The 14,508-nt window shown below is 41.8% G+C and overlaps 2 protein-coding genes across 2 annotated transcripts; one reads left to right on the plus strand and one right to left on the minus strand.

The window, feature by feature from the left end:
* The first annotated feature begins 446 nt into the window (after positions 1-446).
* On the plus strand, positions 447-6,592 carry LOC115689788 (GDT1-like protein 4). The gene is made up of 13 exons (XM_030615941.2): positions 447-576; positions 700-768; positions 2,335-2,394; positions 2,504-2,551; positions 3,631-3,719; positions 3,822-3,858; positions 3,941-3,991; positions 4,115-4,183; positions 4,262-4,306; positions 4,402-4,463; positions 5,614-5,686; positions 5,783-5,874; positions 6,175-6,592. Exons 1-12 carry the CDS (start codon positions 559-561, stop codon positions 5,846-5,848), a joined length of 687 nt encoding a protein of 228 aa, XP_030471801.1. The 5' UTR covers positions 447-558; the 3' UTR covers positions 5,849-5,874; positions 6,175-6,592.
* Positions 6,593-9,094: 2,502 nt separating this feature from the next.
* Positions 9,095-12,048, minus strand: LOC115689786 (lysine histidine transporter-like 6). Its single transcript, XM_030615938.2, has 8 exons — positions 11,890-12,048; positions 11,637-11,779; positions 10,941-11,324; positions 10,136-10,529; positions 9,838-9,943; positions 9,597-9,688; positions 9,425-9,493; positions 9,095-9,328 (listed from the first exon to the last, which is right to left on the minus strand). Exons 1-8 carry the CDS (start codon positions 11,914-11,916, stop codon positions 9,230-9,232), a joined length of 1,314 nt encoding a protein of 437 aa, XP_030471798.1. The 5' UTR covers positions 11,917-12,048; the 3' UTR covers positions 9,095-9,229.
* Between the last annotated feature and the right edge of the window lie 2,460 nt (positions 12,049-14,508).

The following is a 14,508-nucleotide window of genomic DNA, read 5'->3' on the forward strand; positions in this document are numbered from 1 at the left end:
AGAATAATCCCAAAGGTTTTGATAATCGTGTGCCGAGATTCGAGATCTCAGCTTCCAAAACTCAGCATCAAACCCGAAAACGACACGACACGACAGATGGCGTGAAACCCCCGGGGGACGCGATACGATGAGGTCGCCGCGAAGATTTGATGGAGGGCATTAACTCTCAACATGAAAAGAGACAGAAAAATAATAAAACAAAAAAATGTTCGAAAAAAAAAAGAAAAAGAGAGAGAGAGAGAGAAAAAAACGCACCACGAAGCTTGCTTTGGATCTCCACTGCTGAAAAGGAGACATTTTTTTTTCGCTTTCTACGCCTCGCCTGCCCCTTATTTATTCCGCCGAGACCCTACTCGTTGCTCACCGAAGCTTCCGAACGAACGAACGACGCCGGACGGAATCCACCACGCGCGCCGCGCTTCCTCGCTCCTCTGCTTGTCGGGCCGCCGCCGCCGCCGCCGCCCCCGTCGAGCTCCTCCGTTCGTGCTCTTTCGGAGGGAGGGAGGGAGGGGAGGGTATATCTTGGTTGGATTTCTCCTGCTCGTCAGCTGCGTCAGAATGAGCTCGGTCTTGCAGGTAAAACAACAGCGAAAGAAGAATCTTTTCCTCTCGCCGATTTCTGGGCTCGTCTTCATTGCTTCGGGATTCGATCTGCGTGAATGGGTTGGGGGGATGAAATTTGATTGGGTTTTGTGCCAGGGCTTCTCCAAATCGCTCGCCATGACCGTGCTGTCCGAAATCGGGGACAAGACCTTCTTCGCTGCCGCGGTGAGTTTGGCTGGGCTCGGATCTCTTCTTTTTTCCTTTGCTCTCTTTTTTTGGGCGCTCGCGGGCGGACGAGACCGTGTCCCGAGCGTCGATCGCTCGAGGTTGAATATGGCCGAGTGCCGGGAATGGTTTTTTTCTCTTTTTGGGGTGCTACTTGTGGGGTTGGATATTAGTATTTCCAATACGGCACTTTGCCCTCTTTTTGTACACTAGTTGGCTAACTAAATATTAAGTGGAGTGCCCTTTTCGTGGCGAGAGCTATCGATTTCGGAGCCGTGTTGTGCCGGGGTTGTCCCACGGGCCCACGCGAGAAGTGAAGTCATTGAATCCGGTGCTTCTGTATTTGCTTACCTGTTTCCAGACGTCGATCCGAGTGCTGTCTCTTCTTAATTCGCGTGCGTTTGGCATCTTCGATTGGAACCTGCCCAGGTAGTTATTCTTCTTCGGTTGACTGTAGATAGAGGAGGCTTGCCATGTAGCTATGTACTGGGTTCAGGTCTTTTGCTTGGATTACTTGATTGGATTGGTTTCGCAGCGACATGGGTGGTCGAGAGTTTGTAGAATTTGTCACTGTACCATCGGCTCATCTAGCCAAAGCAAGTACTGCGTGTAAGAATTCAAACTTGGAAACCATTTGATGCTGGAAAAGGTTGATCGATCTCTCGATGCTATCTGAAAGAGTTCGTTAAGTTCATGGAGTTAAAACTTTGGGGGATTGGGAGATTAGCTTATTTTGTTGTTACTGGCCTAGTTCTTCCATTTTTCTGAACTTGAGGGAATATCAGTTATCCTGTTCTGTTACAAGTCCAAATCATTTTCTTAGGTTGCGGAGAACGCCGATTCCCGAGAGGTAAAAAATTGGGCAGTCAGTGACAATGTTGCTTCTCTGCTAGCAACTTACTTCATGAGCTGAAAATGCTTCATCTCTAGGATATTGGAGTCTATTTCTGTCATTTATCGCCATTGTAGTTGGCGGCACAACTTATTATGAAAAAATAGATAGTTTTGCATGACAAGTGTTGTGTATTAAGGCAGAAATATGTCATCGGCGAGACAACCTATCAAAAATTGGACCATGGTGCAAACCACCAAAACCCTTTCTCGAGAGCGAGGCATGGATAGAACCATCTACGATTTATCCAAGGACATTTTTTTTCCCCCGAGGTTATTTTTTTGTCTGCTTGGTGTATAGAACGGCTCTGGTATCATTTGCTTATAGGCTAATAGCATGACAATAAGATCCTTTCTTTTTTTAGAAGAAGCAAGATAATACTATGAGTCTATGACCCTATCCAGCATCAGTTACAAGTCTTTTTAGTAGCCTTCCCTATCACTTTGCCCAAAATCAGCTTGTTACTGGCCAGGAAGGGGGGAATGAAAGAAAATACAAGATTCCCCATTTTCACATCCTATCTTGCAACTGCTTCTGAAGTAGCTTTGTCCCTATAGTGAGTGCTTCGTTGTCAGCTGCTTGACTAGGTTCCATTGTGACCTGCATTACATCAAACTCTGCCTTCCTCCGGAATAGCTTCTCACCATGTTCATTTTCATGATTCATGTTTTCAGATTCTGGCTATGCGTCACCCAAGGAGACTTGTCTTGTCAGGTTGCTTGGCAGCTTTGGTGGTAAGTGTACTTCTACAACTTTCAAATATTTAATGCCTTAGCACTAAGTCCTTCCAGACACTTCATCTTTCATGGACTTAGACCTTCTGTATCTGCATCTTTTATCCAGGTGATGACTATTCTTTCTGCTTTTGTTGGTTGGGCTGCTCCTAACCTGGTAAGTTGTTTCCTATATGATTCCTGCAGTATTTCTTTCTTCTCTTTCTACTTGGTGAATGTCAATATACATAACAAGGGCAGCGTTTGTTTTCTTTTACATATTGGAGTTCCATTTGATGTCCTTTTATAAGGAAGTGATGGCCTGAAGCACATGCTTTTAGTATGGTTCTAGAATGACATATGCTTGGTCTTTCTGAAGCTTTTTATTTAATTGATTGGAATTTCATTATCTTGGAACTCTCACAATTTGACTTTTGTTAATGCGAAACACCTCAAACCTTTCAAAATACAACGATTGACATGTGGAATTACACATGATATTCCATAATTTTTTCGAAACTCGAGATATCCTTTTCCTTCTTCAAAATTTTGGAGGGAAAGTCGCAAGTAGAAGTAATAAGCTGCGACAGACAGGCCTACCTCCCGAATCTACTGCATGCATTTCTTGTTGTCGTGATCCTGACCTAGTTTTACCCTTTTCCTGGTTGATATCATAGTTATAGAGCCTATTCATATGCGGTTGAAGAATAACATAACTGTTTCGATTTTTTGTTTCGGAGAATCTATTAAGCTGTCTTGGAATCAGTCTAGACAGTGAGATTGAAAGACTTTCTACAGGCAGAGGGTTTCAGTGGAAATGAGCTGAACTTGATTCTTTTTTTTTTTTTTGCAATTTGCTTCAAAGACTCTAGAGAAATAACCTTAGTGCATGATAAGCTGACCTAGCTATTACCATAATTTCTTTTCTGCATGTCTCCTAATTGCAGGGATGCATTATGCCTGTAGAAATGGGCCAATTCATTTTATTCAAACAGAAAGTCAAATGGAAAATTCACCTGAACTTGTACACTGTAGACGGATGAACCTGGATAGACATTTCCACCATATCAGTGTCAATCATTTCTAGTACAACAGCACCATACTCATTTGAGCTACCCATTCTGAATCTGTGACATACTGTGATTCATTTATCCTTTTTAGTCCGTATAAAGAATCTTTATTCTCAGCTTTTTCTATTCGAATGTACATTTTTTGGTTCATCGAATATATTCTGATGTTATGGGATTCTTTGTGCAGATTTCCCGTAAATGGACTCACCATATAACGACATTGTTATTCTTTGGGTTTGGCATATGGTCTTTGTGGGATGGATTTCATGAGGGAGGGTAAGGTTATCAAGTACTGCTTCTCCCCCAGGCTTAACCTTTTTCTTCTACCTCTAGACAAAAAGGTTTTACTTGTGTTGAACTTATCTGGTGGACTTACAGGGAATCTGAAGAACTAGCTGAAGTTGAAGCAAAATTGGTGGGTCTTCCTTTGCGTCTCTTGTCTGTATTACCTCATACAGAAATCCCAATCAGTCGTGACTGTTATGTTTTGTCATTAGGATGCTGACTGGACGAAGGCTGGCTCTGGAACAGCCAAACAGAATGGCAAGGTACACTTCTGATGAATAAAACACGGCGTGATGACTTGCTTTTGTTGTGGCTGGTTGAGAAATTGAAGTCAGAATATTTGAGACCATGCTTTATGCTCTTAACACCTTTAGTGAACCTGCCAGGTTTCTGATGATGTTAAAAAAGAGACGCGACCATTTCTCTCACAGTTCTTCTCACCCATCTTGTTGAAGGTTTGATATCTATATTAAATTTTAGTTGTCTGAAAACACAATAAAAGCTCCTGATATTTACATTGTTCCATTCTGCAGGCATTTTCAATCACTTTTTTTGGTGAATGGGGTGACAAGAGCCAGGTACACAGTCCTAGGAAATTCAAGTTCCTGTTATAATTTTATTCTCTGAAATCTTTTGTTCACTTCATCTACACCGAGTGTAATTTCATTTTCAGCTGGCTACAATTGGTCTGGCTGCAGACGAGAATCCATTTGGTGTAGTTCTTGGCGGAATTGTGTAAGTCAAGCTCCGAATCTTCTTGTTGCAGACATTCATATGATTCTCTTCATATTGGACTACTATTTGTAGCTTTGAGCACATATGGGGCTTTGTGCTTTTGTCTCGAGTCTTGGCATGTTCATTACGATCATTTAGTTTGTTATTTGGTTCATCAATGGGTATCAACTCCCCGATTCTTCAGACATTGAAAAACTTGGGTAGAGAAAGGTTGCACTAATCTGAGTTGAGACTACCATTTTGTTTAGCCAAGGATGAGTTGTTCCTAATGAATGTATTTGGTAGTTATGAACTTATTTTTGGCCATAAATTGGTCACTTAGTTAATCAGTGAGGAAATTATTTACAAAATGCTGGAGTGTTAATTGAAAAGTTGGTCTTATCGTGGACGATGAGAAAATTGGTATGTCTTATTCCGGGGCACCACATGGCCGTCCTCCAAAGCAATCCCCAAGTATTGAGTTTTATGTGGTTTCTTAGATTTCTCCACAGGGAAAGAAAATTGATAGAACTCAACACTTGGCGATTGGTTGGGTGAACAGTCAGCACCTAAGAATTCTCAGTGAATGAGGAGTGGGTTGGTTTGATCCTTGTGGTTTCTACATGTTTCATGTAGGTACTATATGCAACTTATTGAGCTGGTTCTACTTGCTTTATGCTCTGGTACATGATGATCACCTATTGTGTTTTGGACTTTAGGGACAACAGAGAATTTGGGTAGAGCCAGGGTTAATGTACTGGCAGTGCTCTTTGCTTCGAGGACTATATATTTGTACTAAGTCGTTCAATCATAGTTTGAAAAATTTGTAGACGTTTTGCAACATTGTGCTTCTAGTTCTGATGATTTAATGTGCATGGACAAATTTGAAATGTAAGACACATAATAGCGTGTCATGTGGGTGTCTTGGTATGGAAAAGAACATCATGCAGGCATCATCATTCTCATACTCTGACCGGTGCCTTCTACCTATATGAACAGACTTGAAAATCTCAATGTCTAACATTTTGTACTGCATATGACAGCATTTAACTAAAAATCTGCCGTCTCGTGTCATAGGACCTCTTTCTGCAATTTTGGAAGAGCAAAACTTAAGGTTGATAACTGATATACTTACGCTTTCTGCATACTTCCGGTGTGTATCCTTTCACAGCGGACAAGCATTGTGCACAACTGCTGCTGTTGTGGGAGGGAAGAGCTTGGCATCTCAGATTTCTGAGAGACTAGTAATTTCTGCCTCTTGCTTGCTTGTATAAGGCAGAGTTATATTTTCACTCTCGTGATAGTAATTTGGGACATGCTTGAACTGTTGCATTTTTCAGGTAGCCCTCTCAGGCGGAGTCCTCTTTATCGTGTTTGGTATTCAGTCCTTTCTCTCAACAGTGTAATGATATGACATGCGATATTGTTTAAGGTGAGTGATATCACATCCAATATCCACCGTTAATTTGGGCCACTGATTCAATCGAAACTCTGCTAGCACATTCCTGTTAAATCAAGTCAAATGACACAACTCCACCCAGCTCAAAGCGCTGGTATCCTGTTAGTTATTTATCATAAGAGCTGGCGTTTACTGACATCCCTGCGCATTTCTTGTTATAGTGTCTCGTGCAATTGGGAAGAAGAAACTATTTGCATGCAAAGCCACTTGAGTTTTGAGTTGTTTGTTCTTGTGATTGCATTGGCTGAACTTTTTTGTTTCTTTTGCCCCTAGTGAGAAGATATAAGGAAAATCAGCTTTCTGGATTGCCAAAAGAAGGGGACTGGAACTATTTATCCTATTATTACTTCATAGTGACGGAGAAGATAAAAGATGACAACTTTAATTTCGAAAGAGACACGAGTTGGCTTTATGGTGATGGTAGCCAGCTACATTGGTGTACTTTCGACTTGTTATAGACAGTTCTTAGAAACTTCATTCAGTCCATATAACATTTTGCTTCCTTTCTAACTCTTCTATAGATGAAAATCGTACTGGAATGTCAATGTCAGGAATTCCATTCCAATTGGTATAGCTTTGATAGCTCTTCACCATATTTCTGCCACTCTTTCTCACTTGTTCTTTCCTTAAGATACAATGTACCCTTTATGTACTTGTATTCTGTCCAACATGCTTTTCTTTTTCTGGCCAATTAGCAGGAGGTTTTCTATAGTTAATTTTTCTAGATGAAGAAAGTATCTGTGTGTTTTATTATATAAAGTACTTTCTGATGCTTTGTCGGGTGCAATCGCCCATCTGGCTAATTATTGGGTAAAATACCAACAATTAGCTGTAAAGTTTTCTATCTTAATGATGACTCTGCGAACAAATTCATACATTCTCCTAGTGACTCGAATTTATAATCTTCGCCTTCCTCGACCACACCTATCTTTCTCACCCCTTCTCTTATTTCTTTTCTCGAAGACCAACATGCAAAACTTCCATAACATGAAATAATCATGAATAGACCCTCCCCCACCCCCAATTGCGCATCGAAAAATTAAACCAGGCCAGTGAAAGCTCAAGCTCCCTCTTCTTCCACTCGAGTGGCTCGTTTTGAGTTTATTTGCAAACCTTTTCATAAGTTGACTTAGATTGCGTTTGGTTGTCTAAACTTTTTTGTTGAATAGGATAATATCGGGATTTGTTATTTCTTATACAGTGTTTGGTGAATATTTGGATATTACATGAATATAGATATGGTACCATTTTGCCTAAACACAAATTCTTCTCTCCACCCCCTCTACTTCTTCGCTGTTGTCATCAATCCGACATCAATCCGACGTAGCCTTTGCCTTCTATCACCACCGGTCAAGCCGCTGTAGACATCACCTCGCCACATATTAACAGGATCTCTTGGTGTCAAGGCTCCCTCTCCTGCTGAAGTTCTGGACATCAAGGTGGCTGGTTCCTATGAAAAAGGAACATCCATAGTTGTCTGTGTAGTCTTCTCGGGATGCAGGTTTCATCTTCCGAGCATGAGCAGGAACTCCCATCTGCACTGCAATGCCATAGTGTGAACCACTGACAAAGAAGGACCTTGCACTCTCGGAGAGGTGAGAGATCTGCGTTGCCCGTAACACAGCTGTGAATCTTGTGATCCTTCAGAAGAAAATTTTGAGACAATACAAGTCATCCACGACAAACCATAAAACATGACTTAGAGCGTCAGCTTTATCGAGCAATACTTACATTGATCAATCAAAATAGTAGATGAAAGGTGTCGCTCAATTTCTTTGATTCCCATGAGGACAATGCGTGATTGAGCAGGAGGTAGAAAAAGTCGAAACTTTTCCTCACAGGTGAAGTCTATATGTAACGGACACAAGTTGTGAATGAGCAGGCATGATGAATGAAAGTTCCGCCATCACACCAGATCTAGGTGAAGGTGGAGATGCCGATTGTAAAGCTCCGTTAGGGAACATGATTGGTTGGTTGGCGATGACGATCGACAGTGATTGGAAGCGACGATGATCAGCTGCTATGGTGGTGGTCTAGCGGTGGCCAGCGATGTTGGAGCTTTTATACATGGATATGATATATTCTATCTTCATTCTGTCTCCCACATGAGATTTTTTAGTCCAGGATATATCTCTCTTTTATTAGGCCTTCGCCTATCTTGGACAACAACCAAATGCTGGATAAGGTAGAATTTATTGTATCCTAACTTTTATCCTAACCACCAAACGTAGCCCTATGGTGTTGAGTTGTTCACCTGTGAAATTCTTCGTGGATTCAACATCGGACATGAAATCTACAATCAAAAGTAAACATCCAAAAGGTTGTTTTTCACCTTGGATTGTGCATGCCTCCTAGCTGGAAAAGAGGGTTCTATTTTTTGCATGAGGTTATGTATGTTATGTATAGTATTTGCCTATGTGCAGGCGTCTATACATATACATGTTTGCTAGCGTATGACTGTATATATATCGATGATTGAGAAGGAGCGGACAAGGACAACCATCTTCCTTCCCTTTTCACTTTATTAGTCGGTAGTGGGAAGCTTTCTTTATCTAACTTTGGTTCAAAGGCAAATGCCTAGGTCTCCAATTTGATTCCTCCAACACAATGCTTTTCTAGTTAGAATCTGAAATAGTTAAAGAATAGCCTATTCATACAAAGCCATCTTTGCGAGCTCGTGAACGAACCCACTTCGTCCTCGTGGACTCCATTTTAATTTTAAAGATTATTAATAGTTTATGCACAAATTAGAACTGTCATTGCCCAACACTTTGGGTGTTCCATTAAGTGGGAACATGATACCAGAGAGCTACTTATCGTTTGCCTTTGGCAATAACAATAGGCTCTCTAGCAAATTTATAGCATTATCCACCAGTGGATGGTCGCAGATTCGATGTACAAGCGTCTCTATCAGCAACCAAATTGCTCTACCAACTCTGCGTTTACCCATAAGAATTGGTGAAAGTGATGAGGGACTTTGTACTGTGAAAAGTAACTGCTGAATGGTGATGCGAATTCTCCACTAGTGCGCACGCTAGATGCCCACCTGGAATGTGTTTTCGAGCTCTCGTACATCTTTGTCGGTTCTGTTGTAGTTTAATACAGCTAGTGCACATTTGGCAGCATGATCAGCGTCGTCAGTTGTGTTTTCTTAAAGACGGGTGGTTATGTAGAAACTTGTAGAAAGAAATCCTTATGGAAACATTGACCCAGTCTATGATTTCTCGTTCATGATCTAGTAGTATAGGCCAACAAGATACATTTTTCTTGGATGTTTGAGTTTTGCCTACTATATCATGAAAGACCGATAGACTCCTACACTTCGTCTCTAGGTATAGAAACGGTATGTGGATGCGTCGGCCACGATGTTCCGCAACCCCCCGATCGTTGACGCCATCATAATGAACACTCCGATGACTATGGACAACTGAAACGCACAACAATAACCAGTGAGAAAAGAACAATGGAAATGCATTTATTCATTTCCTGAAGGAAAAAAAGTTTGATCTGAGACATGATTTACCCAGTTGACGAACCAGGTGATGCTGAATTTTCTAGGCTTCTTGATGATCAGCCACATGATACTTGGGAGCTGCGAGAGGCTCAGAGACATGTTAAATCCTTGTCAAGAGTACATTACATTATTCTGAATCATGTCATCAAGTTTGTAATCATAGAGAGAGGGAGAGGCTCACAAAATAAGATGTGGGAGCGAAGCCAAATCCGCCGAAGAAACCAAGTAGGTCCCCAAAGAAGGGGAATGTCACTCCAACAAACAACGTGAAAGCTGCCAGAATTCATTCTTAATCAATGAATAAAGTGCATTCATGTTTTAGCATGTGTACCATTTTCTTATTGTGATCTTTTTCGAAATGTCCATTGAGTAATTTTTCTGCTGAAAGTTCGATAATAAACAGCAGGGTAAGGGAATCTCACCAACATAGGCAGACCGAGTGACAAGCCTGAGTGCGATTCCTGGGGGGAAGTTCATTCTCTTCACCACCGTCCTCTCCAACATGTTGAAAACGGGCATTGCGTAAACCTGCAATGTTTTAGTTTCCATAGTCTCGTTAGTCAATCCGCTCAAAATAGGATATGTTCCACATCAACTGTTCATGCTTGGATAGCAATTACTCGTGAAATCATGTAAAATCATGGTTGATTGATCGCATGAGTGAACCCGGGACTAATAACTTGGCCAAAAAGATCATTTACCGACAACGACTCAAAGTACCTGATAACTTCCGATGACATGGACGACCACCATCAAGTTAGCGGATGCGATGAGCCACGCGGGTCTCTTCAGGTCCATCAGCACGTTGTCATTGACATCTTGCCCAAAGGCCCAGTAACCAATGAGCGCCACCGGGAAATAGCAAATGGCGTTGATGAAATAGGCTCCGACCGCGCCTTTCCACATCGGGACTCTTGAAGGCTTCTCAGGAGTCGACGGGATCGTGGACTGAATTTCCAGGACCACTGCATGCCCTGCGAACGCAAAGGAGATCTCGCCGAGCGCATTGAACACACGGAACATGTAATCGGCGGAGCTCGTGCTCTTGTAGCCATAGCTCACGTCGGGGTCTCGGCCGTGGGCCAGACTTCCCGCCCATGCTATGGTTGAGTAGCTGCAATTGGAGGACTTGAATTAGTCTTTTGAGTGACTCTTGGAATCAATGGAGGCTCAACATGCTAGCCAATTATGACTTTTGACCACCTCGTACTTCAAGTTGTGACTTAAGAGCATTATCAACACTTACAGGCGAACAATCAATTAAATGTTTACCTAATACATCTCAGTAAACCGAAATTGGGTCTTAATTGTACGATTAAGTGTCCTTGCTGGTGATATTACGCGACAACTGAAGCTTACTATCCAAATAGTACCATCATTATGTCTTTTTCAACATGCCTTTTACTTTCAAACATTCCTGATATGGATTAAAAATCCTGAAAGTCAAGTTTGTCAGAAGGCGAAAAGAGACCTTGAACAGAGGATGAGGAGTCGGAAGTGTAAATTCGAAGTGTCCTTTGCGTACCTGAGAGACATAATTGCCGCGGCCAATGAAACACCGGCGACAGAATTGAAATTGGGGAGCTGAGACAGGAAAAAGTGGATCCCACCGAAGATGCAGATCCAATAGGACTGCCTGACCCGGGTGCAGTTGGCACAGGCCATCTCCACGAACTTCTTGAGGCACTTGCCACCGGTGACCATGTACACGATGTCGCATCCAACCTGGACGATCAGCTGCTGTGGGAGCACGACCCATGGGCCGAGCTTCGGGCCAAAGGCGTGCCGGCCCAAGTCGAGGTAGCGGTCAAACCGGGTGCCCGGAACACACTCGTGCAGTTGGATCATCTGCCACATTGTGTTCAGGGTCATGCCCCAGGACAGGGCCAACACCATTGTCCCTGGACCCCTGAAAAATGGGAACACAAGACAAAAACATAAACAAAAGGATCAAAGTTTTGTGCCAGTCTTTATGTCCTCTTTCTTTTCCTTATGTTTGGGCCGGTGATCAGTTATTCATAAATGAGTCATGACATGAGGGACAGTACAGGAAGTCCCGGACTCCAAACTGACATGCCACGAAAGACTAGACAGACATTTAGTTACAAAAAAAGGTATTGATCTGGGATCGAAGCCTATCCATCTGGTAAGAAGTACACTTAAGCTTAACAATTTTGAAGTACAAGCACGTGCTGAAAAGAGCTAGATTGGTTCAACTTACCATCCTAAATAGGCCATGGCATAAGGCAAGCTGAGAACACCGGCGCCGATCATGGCCGTGACGGTGTGAAAGGTGGAGTACCACCATTTGGCTCGCCGGGCTGGGTCGCCCACCTCCGCCCATTTCTCACTCAAATCCACTTCCTGAAAAAAAATAGGGGGAAGATGAGCAAAGAAAGACAAGTCATTAGGCAAAAAAAAATCTCTATAAAGATAGTCATCTGACAAGAAGACGGAGCGGGGGTGATGCTAACCTTCGAAGGAGGAGAAGTTGACACCATGTTTGGATCTCAAGGGGGAAGAGAGAGCGAGACAGACAGACTGAGAGGGAGAGAGCTGAGCAGGAATCGTTGAAGATCAGTGGCTTATATGTCCAGTATATGTAGAGTGGTGGGGTGTGGCTTTAAGACTTGGTGGGAAATGGGAGGAAAGAGTGGGAAAGTTGAAGGTTTAATTAATTTAATGGTCCACTTCTGCTTTTTTGGTCTTTTCAAATGCGGACTTTGAGAAGAAAAGGCAGATCTTACGTATTACGATAACTGCTACATTGATTATCACTATTTCGCATTTCCGTATTCTAGTGTAAGTCGAGTAAGCACAACTTGGTAAATGAACCAATCACTCATCCAGCCAAAAAACAAAGCACGAGTTAAGTGAACCCTGTTGACAAAAGAGCCAGGTTCATGAATCATGAAATAATTGGTGGTAAGCCTCAATTTATCTTAAACACGTATCCAATGACTTTTAAGTCACTTAAAAGGAGTAACCCATATGGTAACCACATGTGGAGTTAGGTCTCCCTTCTTCAATGACCACAGCGCACCGCTTCAAAATCAGTTATAATAACTCGACTTGTTTTGCATGGTTCAAGTATCCAACACGAGTACTGATATGGTAGACAGTCACACTCATGAATCCGTTCATTCAGGCTCTCCCATGTGATGTGGTTTGAGTTGTTGCACTCATATGCTAAAACTCTCTGCACTAAGAATTTGAATCGTCTCTCTTAATGAACACAATTCTTAAGGATTGAATTATGTAAGTCGTTAATATTTTTTCTTTTCTAGTTTTTGCATAATTTGTAGGCATACTCAAACAATTATCAGATATGCATGATCAATCTCGCATGATCTAATTTGTGGTCTATGTATGTAGATTAAAGGGAAAAATTATTCAAAAAATCCTAAACCTATAGTATGGAGGCTAATTCCGTCATAAACTTTTCAATTATGTCAATTTAGTCCTAAACCTTTCGACGATTTGCCAATTTAGCACTAAATCTTTTGATTGTGTCAATTTAGTCCTAAACCTTTTGATGATTCACTAATTTAGTTCTAAACATATCGACGATTTGCCAATGTATATCCAAATAATAAGCTTAGAACTAAATTGACAAATCATCAAAATTTAGAATTAAATTGGTACAATTAAAAAGTTTATGATTAAATTGGCAAATCGTCAAAAGGTTTAAGATTATATTGACACAACTAAAATATTTAGGACTGAATTGACCGTGTAAAATAAGTTTATGAACTTTTGGACATCATCCCTCTCTACGAAAGCATACATTCTCCTCAAATCATTTGAGGATCAAATATGGGGTTGGTGGGTGATTGGGATCTATCCTCTAATGATTACACTTGTGGCCAAAGCTGCATAGGGAGGACAAATAATGGCCTCAAGAACAATGATTAAAGGGGTGGTGGCTACTTCGACTGGTTGTTGGTGGAGGTCCTTTCCTTCCCCTTTCCTTCCCCTTTCGAGTGTCCCCAGAGGCCGAAAGATGACTGCTTATCTCCACAAAAAAGCACTGTTCATCTTCAAAGTGCTTCCAAAGCTTTATTTGGTTATGGCCATAGTCATCATTTTATTCATTAGAATGCTTCTTTGGATAACCCAGTTGGTTGCAATTTACTGGGCCGTCCTCTTTATCTGACCGAAACAGTTCTTTCCTTTCTAAAAAGAATTCAGACCGTGGAATTCTTCATCGTCTTTAAGCTCTGTTGTGTTTTCAGGAAAGATTTAGCAGATGCATTTTCCTGAAGGAAAACGACAAGTCACTTCTTTAAGCAAAATCACCCGGTAGATGCGGATATTATCAGGATGTCACCTGAATGGAAAACATGTTAATCTTCTGATTTGGAAACAAATATAGACCACGCTGAAATTCTTGTCCGGGCTAGGATCTATGGATAATTATTAGGGGTGATCGGTTTCTAGTCAGGTCTGGTTCCAAGGTGAAATCGGGAACTGGACCAAGGATTGGTTCCCAAAATTGGGAACAGGGACCTGGAACTAGGAACCGGTCCGGTCCGATTTCGGTTCCGGTCCAATGGAGCCGATCACTTATTTTTCCCTGCTATTTGATGTCATCTTTTCGTGTTAAATTAAGTGATATGTATGCAATGATCCTCATATTGAAAAAATGAATAAAAAAACGTGCTTCACTTATGGTTTAGTTTACATTTTACTAATTTTTTTGAATAAATAAAAAAATTAAAAAAAGTATATGTAGTTGGTCCGGTCTAGTAACCGAGAACCGGACCGCCCAGACACCAATTCTACTTTTAGGAATTGGGAACCGGATCGATACTCCCGGAAATCGGACCAAACTGGCTTGACCGGTTCGAGTGGTTCCCAGTTTGGATGGTCCGTTTTGTACACTCCTGATAAATACAACAAACGGGTCCAGGCAGGAATTGACCAAAGCCACCGCTTTGATTGTAGCTGGTAGGGAATGTATACAAGCGGTGAGCATTTGCATCCCGGGGCGGCGACCGCAACTCACGAGAAGATATATGAGCGATTGGGATTCTCCATTCCAAGAAGAAAGCAGAGGTAAGGTCATTGACACATCTTCACTCCAATTGAAT

The sequence above is a fragment of the Syzygium oleosum genome, unplaced genomic scaffold (assembly GCF_021117445.2).
Source record: "Syzygium oleosum isolate NSW1041296 unplaced genomic scaffold, Sole_v2.1 Sole_v2.03, whole genome shotgun sequence".
Taxonomy (NCBI): Eukaryota; Viridiplantae; Streptophyta; class Magnoliopsida; order Myrtales; family Myrtaceae; genus Syzygium; species Syzygium oleosum.